Source organism: Calonectris borealis, chromosome 1 (genome assembly GCF_964195595.1).
Source record: "Calonectris borealis chromosome 1, bCalBor7.hap1.2, whole genome shotgun sequence".
NCBI classification, from domain to species: Eukaryota; Metazoa; Chordata; class Aves; order Procellariiformes; family Procellariidae; genus Calonectris; species Calonectris borealis.
In genome coordinates, this window is record NC_134312.1 from 205,186,936 (window position 1) to 205,212,545 (window position 25,610).

A 25,610-nucleotide genomic window follows, 5' to 3' on the forward strand; every position below is an offset into this window, starting at 1 on the left:
GCGACCGCCTCACGCTCAGGACGCGCCCCCGGCCCGGCCCGGCCCGCCGCCCCCTCGCGGCGCGGCGGCCCCGCCCCGCCGCCCCGCGCAGGCAGCGGCTCGCGTGGTGCGGCGGATTCTCAGCGGCGCCCCGCGGCTCCCTCAGCGGCCATGCGGCCCCTCACCGGCGCTTCCTGCGCGCTGCAGGCGGCAGCGCTGCTGCTGCTCGCCCCCGGCTCCCGTGAGTAGCGGCCGCGAGGGGATGGGCGGGCGGGACGGGCACAGCGGGCGGCGGCGCTGCCGCTCTCCGCCGGCACGGAGGCGGCAGCCGGGCCGCCCGGTGCCCGCTGCGACACCGTCGCCGGGCGGACCCAGGCCTCGCCGTGTCGCTGGCGGCTGGGAGCGGGGAGGGGAGCGGGGCCGGGGGTGCGGGCCGCCCCTTTGCCCCCCCGCCGAGCGCCCTTTCGCTCGGGTTTCCCGCTGCGAGGAAGTTGGGCGGTTTGCTGGTTGTGTCTCTCCGCCTCCCCAAACAAGAGCTGGGATTGCACCGTCCCAGGGCCAGTTTTCCTAGAGCGGACCTGTAACAGAAACGGGGTGAGGGGGCTTAATAGTCAGGATGTTTTCGAAGTAGAAACAATAATTAAAAGAACAAACAAACCAGACAAGGAGCGTTCTGGTTCTCGGGGTGTGTGTGCATGTTTGCACACCCCGCAGGGTGTGCCGCCCGGCTCCCCCCGAAGTTCAGCCGTGGCTCCTCTCTCCCGCCTGCCCGCGCGCCCGCAGGTGTGAGCAGGGCCGGGAGGGGATGCTCCCCAAACCCCGCAGGTGTCCCGGGGCGTGGGGCCAGGGCCTTCCCGTGGTGGGTGTCCGGCCGAGTGGGTCATGGAGGAGCCGGGGAAGCCGCGGCGCCCCAGACAGCACTAGACTGGAAGGAGACGCTTTCCTTACCCTTCCTGATGCTGTTCTCTGAGGCGTGCTGTAATTGTGGCGAGTGGATTTTAATACCTTTGGGGTCATCGTGGCTTTGCTGTTAGGACGGATGGTGTGTTTTGTCGCGTTTCTGTCAGGCGCTTGCAGCAATGCTTCTTTTTAATGGCCGATTCTAGTAAATGCACAGCCTCCTGTTTTCTTGCGCTTTAACTCAGGTGGTAGAAGACCAGATTCAGGGGACAATCGTCAACATGCATTCAAATAAAATGAAAGATACCAAAGTCTGAGCTGCCAGGGTTGCCTTTTCAGAGACTGAAATGCCTCATACAGTGCCCCACAGTTTTCCAAAGTAAAGAAGCTGAAAGATAGGTAGCAAAATTAACCTGCCATAAATAATGTTGAGGAACATCAGTCAGTCCAGCAGTGTTAATATGCTGTTGTTTAATCTGGTGAAGCTATAATATGAATTGACACAAAAAAAAGTAAAATGAGGAATGTAAACAGCTTTCTAATTGCCCGTCCACAAAAAGCAAGCTTTTTTTGAGGAAGTTTACCAGATCTTGTGGCCTCCATTTAACAACGATAGACTGTCATTTCATTTGGTACAAGATTGGCCTGATTTGTCTTTTATCATGCTGCTTCCTGGGTGCGTATGCTGGTTTAACTCAGTGTACAGTCAGTGCTGTCTTCTGGGGCAGGGTTGACCTCGCCTAACTTTTGACAGTCAAATGTAGTCCTTCCTCTATATGTGAATTTGTTGTCTAGAGCCCATTTTAATATGTTGTGTCCTTTTAAGGCTCAGTCAAACGTATCTGTTGAAGTATCTTTTTTTTCTTACTCAGAAACTTCCAGAAACTACTGCTGAGATTTGTGTTGGTTTCAGCAAAAGTTTGTGATTCACTAAGGAACGCTATAGGAGAAAGTGTGAAACCCGTCAAATACTATGATTTGCAAGAAGTGAAAGTGGCAATAGATTTGTCCTTGCTCCAGTTAAGATTTTTGGGCAGGCTGGTTATTTCAATATAATGCTGTTCTTTTACTCTGCTGGAAAGTTTATTTCTATGTGTCGGTCAAGTCAGTGGAAGAAACATCACCAAGATGTTATGGTTTAGGAAAAATCCTTCCCACTATTATGTAAAATCCAGCTGGCTTCCTGATATCTGAGCGAGTAAGGAGAATCCACACTTCCTGGGAGGAAGCTGCCCCCACCTCCTTCCTGGTCTGTTCAGAAAAGAGAGCTAGCAACATCTTCCAAGAGCTTACCTGTATACAAAACCACTCGAAGTACAAAAAATGAGCAGCAGCAGCAGCAGCCTCGAGACCTGAAAATAGGCATGGCATTTTGATTTCAGTGTATCTTCTTACTTCTCTTAGATTCTTGGGTGACAGCAAAAGGTGGTGTAGTTTTTCGATCTCAAATTGACCAGGGTTGAGAATTGGTTACTTGGGTCCATGTTATTTCCTTCAGCATCTATGCAATGGTGTTTACGCTTTCTTTTGCAAGACTGGGAGGTAATTTCACAATGTTAAGGCCTGAGGACCTGTCCGAGAAGTGGCTGAGATAATTCTGCCTGACCTCTGTCTCAGCATGACCTACCTTCTTCGTAGGTCAAGAACGCCACTTCAAAAATAGGTGCCAAAAGACCTTGTTGAGTCAAAGGGAAAAGAAGTATAAAGTTTCCAGATAGCAGGGATTTGAATTTATATTTTGTCAAAATTACCTGGCAGATGTTACAATAGATTTCAGGTCAGGGGTTGTTTTTGTTTTAATCTCCAGAATTTGAGTTTCATCCATTTCAACTGAGAAGAACGAGTATCCTGATGGAGACTACCTAGGGGATGGTTATATTCATGTTGCTGCTCTCACATCTCTGCTTTAACCATTCCAACATCTCAACTGTTACTCATTTGGATTGCTTAGAGGTTACTGTGCAAGTCAAAGATCTTTCTGATGGACGTGCATTGCCAGTGCCTCTGTACTTTTTGTTTTTAAACCAACAAAAGTGGAATGGCTTGGGCATAAAACTCTCCTACTTACCTGTTATGCATCAAACTTGAAAAGAGGAGATGCCCAGACAGAATTTTATATATGACTTTTGAAATGAATGTGTAAAATTGTGCTTAGTAAAAATGTGAGTTTATATACCAACATCTTTCTACAGCATGAGGTTTAGTTAGACTAGACATAAAGCCTGCAAGTCCTTAGAAATGTGTTTATCTTAAATGTGAATGCGGGAGTGGGCAAATTGACCTTTCTCACGTGCAGGGAATTGAATGAGTAGTGCCACTCACTCATCAGTGTATGGTTCTCCTGCTAGGCTTCATCTACAGAGAGTAGTAATTTGGTACGTGACTGAGCTGGAGACTACAGATTCCAAACGTTAAAGGTTCATGGGTGTTATCCACTGTGTTGATTTTTGCAGGATCTGGCAAAATCAAGTCCATTTAAAGTCTTGTCCTGTTTGTTTTCAACAAGTATTGGAGCTATCCCTATCACTGACCCTGCATCTATCTATGTGTTTAGCACAAACACGGACCTTCAGCTCCTGTGTCTGAATGCTACTTCTGGAAGCCAAATTCCAACTATAAAGCTGGAGGAACTGGCCTGATTTTGCCCTTTTGAAAGTTTGCTTATTCAAATTGTCTCCAACTCATGACTTCTTACGCACTAGAGCAACAAAACCGCGAGAGGCCCTGGAAGCGCTCAGTGTACCACACTGTGCCGTAGCGTTTCACAGGAAACACGCTTGCCTTCAGATACACCCCATCCAGCCACAAGCAGTTATGTTTTTAGCTGCATCTGCGCCTGACCTTAAATGGAGGAAAACAAGAGTTGTCTGACAAAAATATTGTTGATCCTCTTTCCCTGTCCGTTTCCAGTATGTGGTGCTTCAGTACATTCTTTTAAGTTGGGTATTTCCTTGGTTCGGTTCTTGTTCATCATGAAAAATGAACATGGAGATCCTTTGGGGTTTGGTTTTTTTTTTTCCTTCCCCTCTCTCCTCTGGATCACGGTGGGAACAAGCATCAGCACAGAGTTTCTCTGCTCAAGATTTGTAGGCCCAATATTGCAACTAATACTGTGGCCCAAAGAACTTTACCTCTGCTCATGCACAGGACCTTCCACGCTGCAGCTGGCTGCTGGCTTTCTCTCCCCTTCCTGTACTCAGGCCTGCACGTGTACACCTGGGTCAGTGCAGACTTCTAACCCTTGTACTTCTGCTCCCTGGAGAAGGCCAGAAATCCTCATTGTTTCGCTTTGGGCCGGTTGCACCGTGCAGTCTGTGGTCTCACATGAGTCTCCACTTGTTGTCAGAGCCATCACCGCATAAAAGCATGCTTTTCCCTTTGCCTTAACCCAGGAGTCCTTCCTGCCTCCCTGGTTGAAGTCTCCTGCTGTCCCTGCAGTGATACACATGGATTCAAATCCACAACCAGTCGGAGGATAGAGAACAGTTTGGGAATAGTGTCATTTTAAGATTTTCTTTTTCTTACCTGTCCCATTCACTGCCATGTGTTCCGATGTGGCATATGCTTATGCAGTACTCCATATTAAGATGTGTTTGTATTCTGGAGCAACTGCTTGTGATCCAAATGAAGAAACTTATCAATGTTTGGGGGTTTTTTGAGGAGGAAACAAAAAGTTGTATCTTTTAAGCCGGATAAGGTACTTGACGTCTTTCAAGGTGTGCAGTCCAAGCTGATCTGAACTAGGACTAATACAGTCCTGTCTTCCCTTCCACCTCTGGTTCCTGCCACTCTCTTTCATCTGATCCTACAGGGAGCCCATTCTGCTGGTTGAAGCAGCAAAAACCATTGTGTGCTGTTGAGGAGGGGGGTAATGTCAGTTTTCTGTTGGCTTAGCTTCCTCAATCAGATCACTGTTAAATGTGAGAGGACTAGCTCTGATGTAGACCACTTTCTGCAGGATTGGGTCCTTCCCCTTTCCTGGGGAAGCTTAGTTTAGCTGTGTCCCATCCTCCTTTTTCTGATCGTTTGTTTTCCTTCAGATCCCTAATTAAACAGTCTAACATATCTCGCAGTGCTGCCCTCAATCTTGATATTGCAGGGGTTAAGATGCAATGATTAAGATACAATATCATTTGTATTTGCAAACTTTACCGTTCTGAGATCTTCACTAAGGTTTTGTAAGTACTAAGAAAATGCCCTATTTCTGTGATACTTAGTGCAGGCTATTTGCTTGCCTTTAGCAGAATATTGTTATAAGTGATCAAAACTAAACTCTGCTTGTCAGAGGCAGAATCCACAACTGATCCTCTTGCACGAATGTGAATGCCAGACTTTTCATTCTGTGTGGTTTATCTTTAAATTTTACCACTTGTTTGTAGACCAAGCCTGAGGACAGAGTAATCAGGGCTCAATTAGTCTTTAGGGTATGATGATATTTCACCAGAGGTGTGATCCTTCTCTATCCCACTCCCCACCTACCAAATGCCCAGTGGATGCATTAACATGCTGTTAGTCCCAAACTGACCAATGCAACTTCTTTGTGGATCTTATTGTCTTACCATGCTGTCCATGAGCACAGCAAGCGCTCATGTGCCTGCAAAGGCCTTGCAGACTTGATAGGAAAAGATTTATGTGAGGAGTTCTTTTCCTTCTGCTGTAGGTGATGCAGCTCATATGTTATTACTGAAGGAAGGTGCCTGATTTTCTACCTCTTAGTTGTTTCAGTCTCATTTCATCTTAAGGAAGAAGAGAACTTGGGAAGGTGATGATGGGGAAGATAAAGCTGAGGATGGGACAGAGTTCCAGTTCATTTGATGGTTGGGTAGTGCAAATGTTGTCACTCTTAATGTGCTAAGAGGAGGCTATTGTACCATGCTTTTGTATCGTCTTTATACCTGACTCTTGTCCATGGTAGTTTAGTCATTTATATGCCCAAAGCAAGTGACAGATGCTGTACTAACTTTTTTTTTTGCTTCTTAGTAATAAAGCACCTAAAACTATCTTATTCTTCTTGTTTTTTATCTAGGAAATGAAAAGACAAACAACTCTGGCAGTACTACATCCTTTACTACGATTCCAGACCATAAGTTGCAAGGTAATACTCTTGGCATTTCTGTTGCTGTTCTTCAGTAGCATCAAGAAAAGCAATGTGTATTATTGTATGCCTTAAACTGTCCTGTAATAGTTTGCCCTTTATTTTATTTTGAATTGTGAACAGCTGTAGGGCAGGAGGGAGGTACTCCAATTGTCGCATCTATTCCAGGACAACTAAAGATATTTAAAAGGAACTGATGAACAGTAGAACAACTCAATCCTCATATCCTTAGGTACCCCAGAACAACCGAGAGAGGAGAAATCACATGGGAAAAATTTATGTATAGAACTAGAAATACCTGCCAACATCAATTTATAGTTAAAAAGAGAACCACCACTCAAGAAGTCTGCTGGGCTAGACTTCAGTGCTCATAAGAAAAAGGCAAGGCACTTTTCCATTTGATTTTTGATGTCAAAATGGATTCTAGGTCCACCGTGCTTGAGCTCATTGCTAAAGTACACATTTATTTCATAGTGTAATCTTACTTTGACTGCGTTAAGCTGTACACCTTTAAGCATGTGCCATGCAAAAGGCATATTCCTTAAGTCATTTTTGCCCTGTACTACTTCACTCATCTCATTTGCTGTTGGCCAACAAGTGGGATGTATAGCCAATACTCTGCTCATTGACTCACTCTATCTTGTGTTAATTGCATCACTGACTCACACCCAAATTCCAGGCAGTGTATGTGGCTTCTTTTCACCTGTATGAGCATGCAGTCCACATCCAGATGTTTTCCCAGGGTTGCAGAAGTAAGCATTCAGAACTTGGGGGGAACCCAAAGCTGTATTCTGGTTACAGTATTGGGCCAGTGTGGGAAAGGTTTAGCCCCAGGCATATCCATGGCTTACACTGGTATAAAAATCAACATATCGAAGAAAGAATGTGTTTGTAATTGTACAGTCATAGACTGTTTCTCAAAGGCAATTAAATCTGCAACTTAATATCCCAGGTATGTCAGTATAAGGGTTGTGTGTGCAGTACTCAATAGTGGGGCTAGCTGGCTATGATTGCACCAAAGAAAAGGCAAGGTCATTCCCTCTGTAATGTTTTTTCCCCCCTTTTTGGTAGGTGGTATGAAGGTATAAATTTGTGGCATTTGTTCTTAAACCTGAGCTTGCTTGTAACATGTATGAATTGCAAAGAGGGTTGACAAAACTGTTTTAGACTAGACTTTTCCAGTGGTAAGAACATCTGTTCAAAGGAAATAGGCCTGCTTCTTGATTCTGGTGGCTGTGTTGCAATTCTCACCATCTCTGAGGTTACGCACTTTGTTTTTAAGCCATGCTGAAAAGCAGTAGAGCTGCTGCAAGGCGCATAGCACTAGTAATGCAGGCAGATGCTGTAAAAGATCAGTAACTTCAGAGAAAAGACTAATCACAGAATGGGCGTAGACAACAGTGCAGAGGGAAGGGAGGGAAGTATGGGCAGTGACGCTTCCAGGAACGGGAGTTACCGAACAGCCCAGTAGATCTTTGCCAGGAGGAAGAGATCCTGTTAACCTGTAAGAAACACTGAAGAGGTTTGCAGCAATAAGGACAGAAGTAAGAGTGGGAGGGTGCCTGAGAACCTAGAAGTAACATGAGTAGGAAGGGGGGAAAAAAAGAGAACTGGAAAAGTAGAAGTGAAAGAAAGGAGGGACGGACAAAACCATTAAGACTGAAACTCGGTTTATGTTTTAAGTCTTTGGAAACAGGTACATTCTTAGGACCCTTTTTGTGTAGAGAGAGCATAAGCCCACAGAAAGATGTTTCACAGGGTATCGGTCTGTCCCTACTTGACACAACTACAGTGTGTTCCTAGCATAAACCCTGTTTGCAACAGAAATGCAGCAAAATGAAAGAAAAGATTGAGGGACAGGAAGTGGAACTGAAACAGAGGGATAAAAACTAGGAAAAAAAACCCACAGTGCTTAAGTAGGTCAAGAAAGCCAGTGAAAGTATGGCTGATACAGCAACTGGAATAGAGCATGACATAGAAGTGGAAGAGAGCAAAAAGAGGAGATGTAAAGAATTCAGATGCAGACCATTTGGGCATTGCTGTGCATACAGCGTAACCATGTTCTTGCTGCACTGAGATCTGGAAGCATTTTGCAGAGGGATAAAACCATCTGCTTTGGGATGGCGTACTCCCTGCTCTATTCCCACTTGTAGGCTGCAAACACAGATACCCTGAGGAGAGTATTGGGTTGTGGATACTTTAATTACAGTATGTTAAAATGAATAATATTTCTTTTCTTGTTTTCTTTTTTCCTTGAAGACAATAGCAGTTCATCCAATCTTACTGTTATATCATCCACACAATCTACAGCAACATCAACAGTAGGTACGTATTTGTTCATTTTGTCCATTACTATGAACCTAGAATCTGTTCATTTGTCCATTACTATGAACCTAGAAGCTAGCTCCAAACCTACCCCAGATCATACCAAATTCTAAAGAAATATCCACAAAAGTGGGTATTTGAGAGAGGCATTATCATTTTAGGGCTGGGGGGCAACATGTAAAACAACTCTGAAACGAAGCTATAGTGTTTTTCAAGTTTAGGTAGCATGCTTCATCAGTAGAAGCAATGACATTTGCAGTGCCATTGAAAAACAGGAATCAAAATAAAACTTCAAGGAAGAATTGAAAGAAGTTGGTCTTTTAATGTTCATTCTTTATCTCTAAGCAAACTTCTTCCATTTTCATGGAGTAAAGATGAATAGGTTGTTGTGCAAACAGTGCGTATCTGTTTAATGGTATTTCACAGTAAATAGATTAAGGGTATAATGAAGTCCTGGGGGCTTGAGTTTCAAGAGTAAGACTCCATTTCCCTTTAGGTAAGACTCATGGCACCTTATACCATAGAAAATAGTCCTTATAGAGCTCATAGCACAAAACAGTGGAGTTCAAGCGAGACACGAGCGGCAGATCTGGGACAGTCTGTCACAGGTACTTTTGCATTGTTCTAGTACTACCATCTTTCCTTCACAACTTGGCAAAATAACTGTAGGTAAGAATGATTTCCCAAGGCAACAGTGTTGCAGTCGTGATGCTCCAACATAAGTAATGTGTTTACAAAACAAATCTTTGTAGAAAGAAGAAATAGGTGTATTAGATCAACTAGTAGAGTTTGGAAGCAGGTATTTAACCTGGGGCACAAACAAACAGTTCATCCACTTGGATTTGCAGTGTTCCAACTGTTGGCTATGTCAATGTGAGATTATTAAAAAAGGAAGCTAAAAAAAATATTTTCTGGAAAAACTTGCATAGGCATATTTCACCACATCAGTAAAGACTGGATAAGAATTAATGTCATGCAGTTGTTCAGTCTGTGATGCACAGATAAAAAAGGTTGTATCTGAGAGAAGAGAAGAAAAGCTAGTTCCATGCATGAACTAAGTCCCCTTTTTGTGCTAAGAGCCATGTGAAAGCAGGGCAGAAATATTGTGCCTACCTTAAGATACTTGGTGTATTTGTGGAGTTTTACGCTGATCATAAGGTCCCAACTATGTCATTTCATTTCTAGTACAGCTCTCACTTTGTGTCTCTGTAGTCTCCAGGTGACCTCTGAGTTACCACACTCAGAAGTTGCTTGTTATTCATTTAAGAATAAAATACTCGCCAGGTCACCAGGGGAAAAAAAAAAAATCTCTGTAAAGACCTTTTGATAGCAAGGAAGTGGTGCAGTGTCTCATTCCATTGCCTGCAGTGTACCGGTTTAAACATGTCCAACTTGGAAAGTGGAGAGATTTTTGTAATCCCCTTGTTGCCTTAGGGCCTTTCCCCATGTGTAAAGCCATTGTTAACCACAGGTGTTTCACCCACCCTGTGCTCCAGTCCTTCTGCCCTCTGCTCCCACCCTGACTATGGGTTTCTTCCAGAGGTCTGAGCTTTACTATGTCTAGGTAATAATAGTAAAAAGAGGCCTGAGCCCTTTACTGTTAGGCACAGTACAAACCTTTTTTTTTTTTTTTTTTTGGAAGCTTTTCATGGCGGAAGCAAAAGTCTCTTTCATTCAATCAATTCAATCATTTTATGTGCAAAGGAGAATATTTATTTTAGGAAGAGCATTCCATGATAATTACTTTGTATGTTAGCACGGTGCTTATGCAGTTTGAGCTGTTGTGTTCGTTCTTGTTGAGTGAGAACACTAAGGGAGTAGTGCCTGCTGCTAAGAATTCTTATCTTAATGCTATATATGTAGTTTGATTGATGGATATAGCATAGCTATTTAATGTTTAAACACAGGTAGCAGACAAAGTAAAATACTTGTCTCTTTTAAAAATAAAGCATCATAAACCTGAACTGTATTACTGGCATGCATCCTTTTTAAATAATAAAAATTAACTCAGGCAGTCTGGGTTTGTTTAGCGTGATGTTCAATGAAGCCCAGCTGGTCTTTTGGGGGAAAAGTAATTAGGGAAATAAAAGATAAAAGGACAGATGTTGCTAGCAAATGTTCTTTCATCTTAACTCTGTTGGTAAAATGGTACGGGTAAGATTTTTCAAAGACGCAGAAGAACAGATTGGTGCCCAATTCATGTCAGCTTCCCAAATTCTCCAGCTGCCTCAGATAGCCTCCCACTGATGTTTTGAAATGACTGATGCTAAATACATCATGAAAGATAAGTCTGTAGGAGATTAACCAGATTTTACTCTTAAAGTTACATCACCAAGTCTGTAATCTTGATAAAGTAAGAAAAAAGGATTGCTAGTAGGAAAGAGAGGGGCAAAAAAGTAATGTGCAAATTTGCTGAAATTCCTCATGATAGCTGCTTGGATATTTTTTGTGCTGACTCGGGTTTTCTGTAGGGTAATTTAATGCCCATGGAATAAGTACCATCTTTGTGTAACATCGTTTAATAATGTTATGCATGGAACAATTAGCCATTATATTGCTCAGAAACACAAGCCAGTTTGACACTCAGAAATCATGGCTCAAAAAAAAAACGACCACAGAAAACTGACTGGTTGACACTTGCATTCAGATTTGTCTTTCTTTTGTTATCTCTTGTATTAGGAATGCAGTTACCAGGTGTGGTTTCATGTCATGTAACTGTAGATGGTTTCCATACAGAAACTTCCTTGCTTATTTCCTACAATGAGGAACCATTTGATATTTATAGATCATTGTGCCTTTGGGGAGTTTACCTGTCAGTATTAAAATGTGCCCTGAATTTTATCTGATGTATTTTACGCATGCTTCATAGAGGAACTGAATTTCCTAATTGTAACAAGGTAAGCACATGAATATAGTACTCCAACTGTTCCATCTCAATGAATGCTCATTTCAAGGTGTTTCCTAGGATTATGGCACAATACAATTATAACATCAAAGAACAGGAAAATAAATAACAATTAGTATGGGGAGTGTATTGGGCTGTTTCAGTAGTTTTTATGTTAAATGTCTCAGAAAGGTGTTTTGTAGGCCAATTCCTTTCTGAATGCTTACATTGTCGTATTGTCTGGGGTTTTTAAGTTTTTGATGTTCACATCTGTACTTAAGTCTTAGCAAAGATACCATTCTGTGTGTAGCTACTCACATTTTAAACCATACTTACAGGAAGATTATTCTATAGCAGCATTTTAGATGCTGTATAAAAAAAGCAGAAATTGAATATCAAGCTTACTGTGGAATTGAGATGAAACCACCTATTCTTCAGTTCTAGTTTTAGACAATTTCGAGAAAACATGGGTATAATTACATATTTGAATGTCCATAATGAAAAGCTTTTGTGGTGTTTAAAATGAACCCAGCTTGTGTGAGGTTATAGAAATAATACAGAAGTAGACAGCTGCAAAGGGAGCTTTTTCTCCCTAAAATTCCTTCATACATAAAAGCAATTTGCCTCATATTGTCTGCTTAGAGAAATGTTAGTTGCATAACAGGCTCATGTTTCTTGTTAGTTCCTTCTTAGAAAAAATAAGTAATTATTCTTAAGATCATTCTAGCTGGCTGCCTTTTACTAAGGTTCTAAGGATTTTGCTATAAATATCAATCTCTGTTATTCTTGAATTTTGCTTCATGGGATTTTTATTCTGAACAGTTCATTACTGCTTTTTGAGGGGGAAGGGGAAGTGTTAGGTAAAAGCAGAGTAAAAGTTAAAGACATTAGGTGTCAATTAAACTTGTGAAACAGCATTCCAGTCTTTGTTTTAACCTTGGCAAAACAGCTCGCTACCAAATAAATGATACAAGCCAGCAGATTTACTTTAGTCGAACTTTTATCACATGTGGAAAACCTTTTAAACCTTCAGTTTAACATACATACAGAATTCTCTCTGGTAACTTTAATATAGATGCAGCCTTAGTAAATCCAGTATTTCATTCAAAAGCAAATTAAAGATTAAATCATTACTAAAATTGGGGGGGGGGGGGGAGGGGGAGAAGGAGGGGGCTGTTTTCATTCAAAATTCGTTCTTATCAGAAAAGCTTAGTTACCTGAAAAGTGGGGCGCTTCAAATGAAGAGTTACTCTTGATCCAGAATTTTATCACATTTTAAAATCCTGTAAGTTAGGCGTGATTCTATGGAAATTGATAGTGTTATCCAAAAAAAAATTGACCCTTCTAAAAGTTAGCAGATATTATCCAGGTTTTCTTTACAGCTTTTCCTTTAAACCATTCCTGAGCCCCAGAAATCAGGACTTAGGTCTTTCCAAAGGAGATGCATAGGGGAAGAGTCTGTATGCAAGCCTCGATATCCATGCAGTGGCATTTTCATTGTTACTCTGTCATTCTATTTGGGCATGATAAATGCTATCTTATTCAATGAGTATACAGTTTATTATTTTTATGTATTTTTCTGTATGATATCACAAATAAAAATTTCCCAGGTATGTCCACCAGTACTACTCATCTGACCAGTACCAGTCAGCCCACCAACACCACTATGTCTACCACCTTGACGACTCAGCCCACCAAAACCAGCCAGACAACGAGATCCACCACAGCTTCATCAGTCACATCATCACAACTCAATATTACAGTGGTGACCACTTCCAAGTTTTCTTTCACTTCTGTAACAGGTGAGTTCACATTTCAGGAAGCTCATAAAGGCTTGTATACATGTTGACATGTGTTGTACAATTGTAGAATTGTTAGTTTTACAGTAGTATAACAAAGAAGGAAGGTATTTGTGTGCTGAAAAACGAGAGTAAGGTGGGGTTTTATTATTAAGTTGACTACAATAATGTTGCTCTGAGCACTCCACTTACTTAAATAAGGCTTTACTTAACCTGAGAGACCTGACATATTTAGGAGGAAAAAATAAAATGCGAGTGGTCTGAACCAGCAGCCACCTGCAAGGAGGTTAGCAATGTGAGGAGAAAGCCTGGCTTTTGAATACAACTTCTCTATTTGGTCAGTTCTCCCTTCTACAGCTTACTTGAACTCATCTCTAATACTTCCTTTTTCACAGCTGACCTGTGGCTCAAAATACACCTACTGGCTCGGTAGAAAGACAGAGTTCTGTTAGCTACATTTGTAGCATTTGTAGAATTTTATCCCTAATGGAGGATAGAGTGTGACTATGAATGAGTCACACTTCATGTAAAAGTTGGCAAATAGAGTTTGACAGTACCCTTTAATACAAAAACAATGATTGTAGAATTCAGTATTTCCTTGTGGTTAGCTGCTTGTTCACACCACTTCATGCTTACACTTCCAAACAGATCAGGGTTGCTCACATGTCAGTGAAGCGTTATTGGGTAGGTGGAGCTGTCATCAGCAGAACTTCTAGTTGGCCGTGTAACGCTACCTGTGGCAAGTGCAAATAGAGATGGGGACAGACTGGGTGTTTTGGTGGGAGTTTGTAGCAGATAAAACCAGTTCTTACACGGGAAACTGCTGTGGCTTATCTGAGGTCATGTTTATCTATGTCAATATTTGTGTTGGGCTGCAGAGCTGATCTCACTTGGAGAGTGAGGGTACAATTCCATGAGACAAGGTAAAGCAATCCAACAGCTCATTGCCACCAAAAGTATTTTACTCCCACCATGTAACTATGCTGACTGACTTGGTGGTTGTTGGACCCCTCTGCAGGCTGATTCAGTGTGCTTATCTGACTAAAAGCAACTTCCTTTTCTGCTTGGATTAATTTCAGGCCAGTTAATCTATGTTAAATTTGTCTAGCTGGGTCTTTAGATGATATGTCAATGGGAAGGGCAGATATAGAGGAGTCCCTCAAAACAAAATTTTGCAACCTCTGTAAAAACTGCCTTTTGTTTTCTTCTTTTCAGCCACATCAAAATCTGAGGCTGTCGTAGCCAAAACCTCCAGATTTGATGTGGGCAGTTTCATAGGTGGCATCGTGCTGACACTTGGAGTCCTAGTTATTCTCTACATCGGATGCAAAACCTATCACTCTAAAAGAGGCATTCAGTACAGAACCATGTAAGTTCCCAAGGGATTGTCCCTTGTCAATTTATTACTTTCTTGAGGGGAACAAGGACAAACAAAATAAGCAGAAAGAATTCTAATACATCCATTTGTTTAATGTACATTGTATTTATATCATTAAGAGATTTAACTATGATATTTTGTCTTTCACCACTTCAGCTATTCCTCATTGCTATTGCTATTGCCTCTCTTCTGAGTGGGTTTTTTCTCTGGTCTATTATATAAAATAATTTTGGTTTTTTAAAGGATCCTTGTCGTTTAGCTATTCCATGAATAGCTAACATTTCCTTGAAAACATTTCCTTTAAAGGTTTGCTGCAATTTGCAAGACTTCTCGTTCTTCCTGGCACTTTCTCCTAGACTCTATTTGTCTATTCACTCTTTGGTGTTTTCTTCCCCCTTGTCTGTAATTTTTTTGTAGTAGCTCTATTTTCTATTACCTATATGACGTCTTGTTGGAACTTTTACCATGACCTTTTATGTACCTTCAAGTCTAGTTTGAGCAGGCAGTTTTAAAGCCAGACATCTAATATTCTACATTCTTAAGCCACCACTGTTGAATTGATTCATTTATTTATTGTCACAGAAAATATTCAAAGGCAATATGGCCATTATTCACATTTGTAAAAGCACAGTATTTGAGTGTTGTCAATATATAAACTCAAACTTTTGTCCCACCTTCCAATATAGGCAGGCCAACGGGTTGATTTCTAATATTTAGTTTTCTGTGTTATCTTGTTCTCAACTCCAGAAACCTGCCCATAAAATTGTATGCACTGAACCTGCTTTAAATACTTTTCACAAGTCCATGAAATGAGAAGTAGAATTCATTTAACAGAATACAGGCATCTGCATCTGAACTAGACCTTTCATATCATTCATATTACCCTAAAGTAGGGTAAATCTGTCAGATGAATCAGCCTATCCATGCATGTTTGTATTCACTTACTCTGAGGGCAGCTAAAGGTCTTAGATAAAGAAGTCTGTGCTGTGGATATTGAAAGGTATAGGCTGGATCCCACCTAAAGTCACTTGTTTACTCTGTGTACACCAGTGACTTTCAACCTTCTTTGAGCTGCAGGCTGCTGATACTTTCCCTGTGGAGTGTAGGTGCTGTACAGCAAATACAACCCTATTGAGAGTAAGCTGGCTTTTCTTAGTTACCTTTTCAAGACCATTTAGAAGTTGTCTGTGGGCTTCAGACAGTCTGTAGACTACAAGTTGAAAAACACTGCTTTGAACAGATTCTCTACCACCAACAACTTCTAGGCAACTGGTCTCTCTCCTTTATGATACGAGCTTGGGGGACAGGAGGTAGTAGGCCCAGTCTTGTCTTGGGTATGGTTCTTTGTGGAGGTACTCTTTTCCTCTCCTTTGCAGCATTCATTTCTGAGAGCACAGCACCAGTCAGACATCTATGATTTTGACTTCATCTTGTATCTCACCCCTTTTGTAGTGAATAGTTCAACCAAAATTGTACCATCTCACTTTCCATTTATACCCAGCTCTCCTCAGTTTTCTTCCAGGCTTCCAGACTTGCCTCCTTGTCCCACGTTTAGTTTAAGAACTGGGAATTCTTAAAACTAGATTGCTTTTCTTTTTCCTATTCAGTATCTTCCATCTCGGTTGAGAAGCTGGTTTTAAGCGAGGTGATGTCATTAGACTTGTGGGGATGCTAGTGTTTAGGCCTTGTGCTTTGTATCCATCTTGATTCCTGCTTGCTGGTCATGGAATTCAACCAGTCCCTGCTGCATATGTGTACCCACAGTAGTGTTTGAATGAATATTGTAGAATTCAGATCACCAGTATCTTTAACATAAAGGAAGCCTGTCACTGAGCTTGTAAACTGGTTTTGATTAGCTGTTACTACTGGATATAGATAAGATAGATAGGGTAAAAATGCCTGAGCAACAGCTGATCTAAAAATATTTACTTGAATGAAATGTGAAAGCCAAAATGTTAATAAGGCTAGTGAAGCTAGAGGAGTGTTGACAAAATGAAATTGTTCTGTTAACTTCAGGCTTGGCTCAGAGAGGACTGTAACTCCCAGATCAATGTGCCCTTAGCCCTTCCCAGCAAGATGGCCTCTGTTCACAAAATAACCTTCTTAGTAGCAGCTGGGTGGCTGTTTCTCATGTTGACTCTTGCTTGTACTGCAGAACATTAATTACTGTGTTTCTATTACAGTGATGAACACGATGCCATCATTTAAAGAGACTTCAGGGAAGACAGTGTTGGAAACCCATCCTATCACAGCTGTCATAACTTACTTCTGAAAGAATTCCTTTCATAAAGATGTTCACGGTCTCTAAACCTGTCTTGAGTGTGATCCTGCAAAATGTTGAGAACCTCTTTAAACATCCTGATTTTTTTGCATTGGCTTTCATAAGAACAAGAGGAACTCAGCACTTTGTAGAGACATTATTTTCTTTTTCCAGTATTTGTAACCAAATTTAAAGAAACACACATATTGAGTCAATTCAAGGCACACACACAAGTCTCTGAAATAGCTAATTACTAGCACAGTGGATCGCATCATTGCAATTCTAAGTTCAATTGTTTCTCACATATGGCGTAAATCCAGTGTGTTCCATAACGGATATAGTAGGTTAAATAGGATACCTGTGAGACCAAGCATAGGCTTTTGCAAGTAAAATTTTTTTTTCCTAATATTTTGTATGAAGTTGTATTTATTTTGAAGTTTGATGTGAACTTTAGTTTAGAAATTTTGGATTTTGAACAATTCAGTTAATTTTTATTAGGCTATAAAGGGACATGGTTTGCTAACTGTATAGAAGGTGATAATGAGTACTTTAAACTTCAGTCATTAGCTCGCCAGTGACCTGCAGAGACTTTCCTTAACTGGCTATACAATGAGACTAGCTGCAGGAAGCATGGACAGACTGGAGATACTCATCCATAACTCTTTTCTCTAAATGGATCCTTATAAGAAAACAGACTATGCAATCCATAGCTTCTTTTTTCTAGCATGTCCTAATGACACATGTGCAATTGAAGATAAAATAAAAATGGAAAAAAGTAATTGCGCCATCATAAATAGGATAAAATATGAAAATTGCTTCTAAAAATTGGCTTTTAAGTTGAATGTAGCAATCACTTCACTCGGTTTTTATTATTATGAAGCTGTATGCAATGTTTTAGCAGCATTTGATAAGCATTGAAAGTTACATAGAGAAGTGGAAAATCTGTAAGATAGCATTTTAGAAGAATATTATCTGCATTTTTACAACTATTTTCAAACTTGGTACTGCTGCATATGTGTACAGAGGTCTGGTCAAAAGCCCACTGAAGGCAACAGGGCATGTCTCAGAAGGCCTTTAGATTAAGGCCCAAATACACTGGGGGTCCTGCGCAAGATGGCTGATGCTGCTTCCGTATCACTTCTGCATTTACACTGAGATAAACCTGCTGACTTCAGTAGATGGGCTCCTGATTTACACTGGTGTAAGGAAAACTAGAGCAAGGATGAAGAAACACAGCCCTGCATCTCCTTATGTCACTGAATAATCATTCAGCCCTGCTCAGGCTCCACTTGTAGACCTGTCCCTGGTGAAGACGGGGGATGGTGTGGTGGGACTTGACCATCCTGGTTACTGCTGGCACTAGTCCATCACAGACGGGCAGTGGTGTCAGCAGAGGAAGGTCACAACGGGAACTGCATACAGGTCTGTCAGGGGGCTGGGATACAGCACATCAGGGGAAGTAAGACTACAGCTCTGGCACAGGTTAAATTTTTGTTGAGCAATAGTTTATTCTGACATGCAGTGTTAAAGTGGCCATATGGGTGGTTTTTTCCTTTTTCACATGGAGTAGTAAAACTGTTGTGTCCGAGGCACAGCTGACTCCAGCAAACCATGGCTAGTAGTCTTAATGGCACCAGCCGTGCACCTGAAATGAGGGTAGCAGGGCTGTTTCATTTTCCACCGAGTTTGACGTACAAGGGGAAGAGAGATTTGAAGTAACTTTTGTGATTTTTCTTAATTGGATTTTTTGGTGGAAAACTTCTGGTTTGGACTTGAAGAGTTTGGAAACAATTCTTCCATAGAGCTGCAATTCCTTACTTTGTAGAAATTAAGACAATTAAGTGCAACTCAAATACTGGGATTCTCTCACCTGTGTTGTACAGATGAATAAATAAAGTTAAATCTTCGGAGTTACTATACCAATTTCAGTTGGATTTTTATTTTATTAGACGGTTTTATAATTCTCTCAACCTTTTCCAGTCATAACCATTGAATAAAAAGTGATCACTGTATACACTTTAAAATGCTAGAATACCAGACCTAGTGCATTTTTGCCCAGCTCAATTATTTGTAATGTATTTAGTAATCTCATTACTACAATACATCAAAATTATGCGGTCTTAGTGCAAATATAAAACCTGACATCCTTTCAGGTGTTTGGATACTAGACAAAGTGAGGTGCAATTGATAAATCTTACCTTTAACTTTACATTTGCTTTCCAGAAGTAAGTGAAAACCCATCTTTAAGTTACACACATATGAAGTGGAATGAACAGGGCAGGTTTTCAGTGTATCATAGCACCAGTAAGTACATATTTAGGCCTCAGTCCTGGACGTTGCTCTACAGTATTGGAACAAGCAGTAAATTCAGACCTGAATTTAGCTGTGTTCTACACATGTAGAGGGGTTGACTGTATTAAATAACTGAAATAGTAGTTTAGCATTCAAAAATCCTGATTATGTTAACTAACACTGGCACTGAATTTCTGTAAGGAAAGAGTATTTGAAAGGGTTTGCCGCAGGAGTCTACCACATTTTAGACCAATATGAGGTATAAAGCTGAAGTAGGAGCAAAAGACAGAAAAAGGTCTTTTGTCTCATAGACTGAAGTCTAGCACTATCCCAGGCAACTAGGGAATAGAATATAGAATAGCATAGTTGGAAGGGACCATTTAGTCCAACTGCCTGACCACTTCAGGGCTGGCTAAAAGTTAAAGCATGTTACTAAGGGCATTGTCCAAATGCCTCTTAAACACTGACAGGCTTGGGGCATTGACCACCTCTCTAGAAAGCCTGTTCCAGTGTTTAACCACCCTCTCTGTAAAGAAATGTTTCCTAAATGTAATCCCTTCCTCATGGAAGTTTCTTTCCACCCACTTCTCTGGTGATTAGTTATTCCAAATTCAATTATAAGTTTATGATCTGTTTATATTCATTATGTGCAACAAATTTTTAGCATAAATACCTCCTCCCCCTCTCTAGGTATACTTATGCTACAGTCAGTCTTTCAGCTGTTCCTTAACTGAGTTTATTAATATTGTGAAGATGATTCAGCTGTTTATAGTTCATCCTTTCAATGGGACTGCATAACTGTTTTCTTACTAGTACTGATGACTGAGCCACGCAGTTCATGGTTCCGTCTTGATTAGGAACCCCTCTGGTGACACATCACAGAACTGCATTTACAGCATTCAGTTGATTATTACAGCTCTTTCACACAATCCCTATACTCATTTTTAATCCTTAAAATTCATGGTTTTGTGCTCATACTAAAATTTATTTTACTTATTACTACAGGCTTGGGAAGTCATCCAATGGCTACAGAACATAGCCACCTTAGGTCAGATATCATGAATGTTACTTTCGCCCTTCAAACACATCTAGATCAAGCATATGACCAAATTTCAGGACTGCAGCACTCTGCCTTCCTCCCACAGGTCTTTTTCCTTTTTATGCAACGCTCCTTTAGCCTGTGTTTAGTACCAAATCACAGCCCTTCCAGCTTGTTTTGATAGGGCCCTGCATCAAAGGTTTCAAAGCAGCCCAGAAATACTGCAGTGCTATATTTGGGTTTTTATTAAAAAAAAATTAAAGCAAGATCATGTTACTGTGATACTGTTCAGTAACTTCAAAATTATCCCGTTGTAGATCTGCTTTCATACCTTTCCTTTTTGCTCACCGACTGTTAAAGCGCTTACATACTCATGCCATTCTTTATATTTTTGCCTTGAAGACATACATAGCATTCTTAACATGCTTTATTGAAAAAGATATAAGCAACAAAATGACAATATTGCTGAAAGCAAATTGGAACAGCATGAGAGACTGAAAATTGCCTAGATAACTCAAGAGGTTAAGAATTTAGCTGAGATACAGAAGCAGATAGGATGAGAATGGACCTGTGCAGAATGTATACACATTCTCTAGATGACACTGGAGGAGTCCTGACTGATGTATGACTGAGATAGGAGTCTTAAAAAACAGGAAAGTTGTTAAATGAATTTAGGAATCTGCATTTGACTGTTCTCACAAACAGCACAGACACACGGATTGCCAATTCCTGGTATTGATCCTGCAGTATCTAAGTATCTAAGCAGTATCTAGCTTGCGTTAGAATTTAGTGTTTGCTTCACTATAAAAACACTACTTTGAAGACTGGATCAATGATTAATTTCATCCTTCAGTGTCAGGTCATCGCTATACTTCAAAACATCCAATTCAGTAACTCTGAAAATTGAAGAATAAAAGAGACACTAAGTTCTGGAGGCTCTTAAGTGTCCTTTTAGAAGACCAAGAGGAAATACATTCTCACTCTGATACTCAAAATTTTGAGTTTGACTATTGCTTGTTCTGACCTTCTCCACATCAAGTTTAAAGCAGTTTGGAAACCAAGGTGGTGTACCTGGCCGGCACTGAGGTGATGGGTGCTTCTAAAGTGTTAGAAGAAAAACTATGTAACTCCGTTTCCTTGACAGGGTTCATAAAGAAAAGCAACGAGAGTCTGTACAAATGGGGTGCTTGCTTCTTTTTATTGTTTCATATATGACTTAATCTTTTCTAAAGACTTTATTCTTCCCTTAGAACTGAAGCTATCTTCCATTGGGCAAATCACAGCCCTAATATCCTATACTCTGTAATATCGAGTCTTTCACTTCTCTATCATCTGCCAAAATAATACGGCATCAGTTAAGTCAAGCTATACAGATCCAAAAGGAAGAGATTTTGTTCTGACCAAGTCTACACCCTCTAACACGTGAGCTTAGAAACCTTTCGCAAGTTCTCTAGCTTTTCCCTAAAAAAATTTCACCAGGTCAAAACTAAACGTGAAAGCCACTGCTAGGACATTGCTTATTGTGTGAACAATTTCCTGCTGTGTTCCAGTGTATTTTGATCTCTTCCAAGAGAAAAAAAAGTAACTCACCTGTCTCTTCTTTGAAAATAGCACAGCAGGATCTGCTGTTTGGAGTTCTGCTCTTCCTTGCGCAGGACGTATGCAATACCCCAGACTCTTAGGCTTGAAGGGTCCCATGCCGGGAGCCATCAGTGAGGAAGCTGGGCTGGAGCGTTGTGATCACATGCTCAATTAAAAACAGAAACAAAGGACCGGTGATTTAGTATTGTCTCAGGAAGTTTACTCCCTGCACTAGTAACCTCTGGAGCAAGAGTGACAACAATTGCATGTTAAGTAGTTTAACAGAACAGAGAATACTTTTTCGTATCCAGAGTACATCTCTTGCCTGAATTCATGTACCTGAGGTGGGTCACTTTAGGATTAACTAACAAACAGCAAGAAAACTGAATTTGCAAGTTCAGTCCACCTGCAACATTAAACATGATACCGCACACCCCAGCCTCACTACACTACAATTGCCACAATGCAGAATTAAAGGCAGATGAATACGCTGTTTACAATTTCATGTGTTTCTCTTCTTCTGATGTCTTGTGAGGAATATAGCAAAGAACCAAGTTCTGAGAGCGTAGCACTATGGAGTTACTAAACAATCACTAACTCTCTCAGTCACAAGAAGCAGTAATACAAAGATTTTTCTTTTATATCATGCTAATGGAGTTCCTAGGTATTTCATATATGGCCATTCATTTCAGCATTTAAGAGCAGTACTCTAATGACTAGTGGCAGTCTGATCACTTGTGGATGCTAGGACTGCATGGTGTGCTCAATTTGAAGAGCACTGGGCTTCCTAGTCAATGCTCAAAAGCAAACAGAAGAGAAAGATATGCATTCAGTTAAAAAAAATAACACACACAGAAGAAAAACCATGCAGGAAACTGCCAAACAATTACAATAAAGCTTCATGGCACTTGCTTCACAAAACACACAGCTGCTACTTGTGAAGCTGCTGTATCTTGCAGTATCTCAAACCAGTATCAGAAACTGCAACTGCTCCAGGCTAGATCCTTTGCAGGTATGATAAGCTTCATTCAAGTAAAGAAATTGCTGATTTACAGAAGCTGGGAATATTGCCTTCTATCTTCATCTGACAGCAAGTCTGACCACTGAACTCCAATGATACCAAAGTTCCCACCCTCTACACCCCCTAAGCCATGCAAAAACACTCTGCCAGCTCAAGACAAGCTGTGGACCTGGAACACTGACGTCTGAGAACTTGAGCTGCTCGATCAGCAGAGCTGCACAGGAAGCTGGGGCAGGGGGGCTGTTTATCGCTGTTTAACCCAGTCAAAGCTCCGGAAAACGCTTTCAAAGGAGGAAGTGGAGACAGAACAAAGTGTGAACACGGTCAGCTGGTTCACAAGTAACAGAAGTCACTTGATCCTCTCCAAACACCACTACGCAGACAGTCTTCTCCACGGTTTAATATTTTGCTAAGGTTCTGTTTGCAGTGTGCTATAGGCAATAGTTTTATTACAGCTTTCTTGGAATAGTACTGAGGAGAGCGCAACTGCTCACATGTACAGCATTATAGATCAGGGCAACCACAGTCATTATAGTGGGGAGTGGTGGAAAGCCATAGCTAGATCAGCCTTCCTGCCAAAACTAGGTCAAAGAGTTTTACCCAGTAGTTTCTAGATCAAGTTCTTCCACTTCTCAGGAAGCGGTTCAGCTGCCTACATGCAGGCAGCCAGTGCTGGCTGAAGTTGCCCAGAACATTCAAAACACTCACCAGCCAGGGCTGACAGGTATGTTGCAGATCCCGAGATACGCTCCGCCATCACAAATGACACTGAACACCTGAATTGCTCAGGTTTTAAAGCCCTGTATATCCTGTCATCTGATCTATATGTAGTAACTGCAACGTTTGGAAAAACTCTAAGCCCATATGGTTCTAAAGAAAAATGTATTGCTTAAAAAGTCTTCCTGCTACTGTGTTTTTCCCTATCCTCTTCCCTGTTCAGGCTTACATACTAATAATTCCACACTCTTCAGGTAAGTCTGACCTCTCCAGCTCCCCCTGCAGACTCATCTTAATCTGTAGAAAGTATACTTGGTTCTATTACTAATTTCCGGATCTGAATATCAAATCTCAAGTCATGTGCTTTATTCCTTAACAAGCTTTCATAATCTTTGACAACTTTTTAAGTTGCTACACAAGATAAAAGAGCCTTTAGAATCATCTCAAAACCAGAAAAGCAAAAGTATGTTAATCAAAGCTGTTTAAAACTACATGCTAGGTTTGAAATATTTACATTTTTAACATCAAAATTAAAGGGCAGATATGTACATGTAATAAAGTTGGACAAAATTCTGCATTTAAAAGAATTGCAGCAAGCCAACCTACAGTTAAAGAATCCTATGTACTGCAAGGAATGTATACCAAAGCATTAAAACAATTATAGTGCCAGCTAATGCACAGCATGAAGGTGTTGCAGAAATTATGGAAAAATGAATGAAACCAAAGATCAGTGTTGCCGAGTTCTCACTAAAAATGTTTAAAGACAAACCAGTCCAGATTCTTACACCCCTCCCCTAACCGCCCAGACAGCAAAGCAAGATTTCTTTAAAATTAGTATCTCCAGTATTATTTTGAAAGGGACTCTAGCCCAGGAGGTACTGCTTGGAGACAGAGGGGAAAGACAAACAGACGATAACTAGAATGTATCTGTAACTTCCTTCGCACAATTGTCCTCACTAAATTTAGTCATCAGTACTACTGATGAAAACATCCTGAATCTGCTAACAAATCAGCCACAATCACATAATTAACAGACAAAAGTACATGTTTTGGCCCTTTTTAGCTAGCCAAAACTTTGATTCAATGCTGTGGCTGCCATTATGCTAGAAATAAAACATGCTGTTAACTCCACGCACAGTCTATATTCCAAACTCAGTGGACAGATTTCCCCAGGTGGCAGGTGATTATAGGACGAGACCCAGAGGTCTCTTTCACAGACTTAGAGGGGGACTTTTATTAAATTACAACTCAGATGTACAACGGGAAAGATGTATACAAATGCCAAACATACAGCAACTGTAAGTATGAATAGAAATTTATTTGCTAGTGACAAACATTTCCCCCACTTAATACAAGCCTTGCTCTAAACACTAGGCAATCATTGCACAAGGGTAAGTCATTAATGAGTCACAAGTTACACAGCCTGCACAAGTTCTTTTTAATGTATACACTTTACTACTTTCATACATATGGGGTGCTCTCTTTTTAGACGAGGTAACACATGTATAGCTAAGAGCCATATATGAAGTGATGAAAGCCAGTTACATGCGCAGAACTTGCAAACATTGGCATCCTGAAACTTCAGGAAATGGTATTTTCATCTCGCACTACAGAGCGCAAGACACCAAAATACTGTTAAAAACATCTTATTGCTGGCAGGTCCGAAGATTGAGAGGTCCACACTTGGGCATTAAGATAGGTCTGCAGAAGACTGACTTCACAATTAGAGCCAGACAAACTGACACCACTACTGCAGGATCTGATGCCATTATCCTGGCAGTGTTCTTCTGCCACTGTTTTACATGAAATCTTTGAGCAATATCTATGAACGCTTTCCCCCTGTAGGTATCTACTGTTCAAGTCTAGGGATACAAAGCAGAAAATGGTAAAGTAAGAGTCAACCAGTAAGGAAGTAAGAGTCCCTGGGCCACCAGCTTACAAAACAAGACACAAGAGTTCAGAGTGGGCTGGAAGATCCTACTATTTAATTGCACAATCACTATAAAGTTCCAAATGCAGAAAAGCAGCTTTTACTTTTTAATCCCTAGCATAAAGGCTATATTGCTGTACAGCTACCCTCTGCCTCACCTCTAAGGTCATGAGGACCATTCCTGGCCAGGATTTCTATCCTTTGAAAAAATCAAGACAGAAGGAAGTACCAGATGCTGTTAGGGGTTGGGGGGGGGGGGGGGGTGGGGGGTGTTTTTAAATAAGGATAAAAATCTGACCCCCTACTTTACCAGAGGGAATCACCAAGCAGCATAGAAGCTCACTTCCCTGTTCAAAAATGAATTAAAAGACACACAGAATTAAGTATTCTTATACTTTTGCAGGCAAACA

General features: G+C 40.9%; 1 protein-coding gene across 1 annotated transcript; it reads left to right on the top strand.

Moving 5' to 3' along the window:
- The first annotated feature begins 62 nt into the window (after positions 1–62).
- Positions 63–18,537, top strand: TMEM123 (transmembrane protein 123). The gene is made up of 6 exons (XM_075140088.1): positions 63–220; positions 5,906–5,974; positions 8,234–8,299; positions 12,794–12,985; positions 14,198–14,351; positions 16,544–18,537. Exons 1-6 carry the CDS (start codon positions 151–153, stop codon positions 16,566–16,568), a joined length of 576 nt encoding a protein of 191 aa, XP_074996189.1. The 5' UTR covers positions 63–150; the 3' UTR covers positions 16,569–18,537.
- Positions 18,538–25,610: the final 7,073 nt, after the last annotated feature.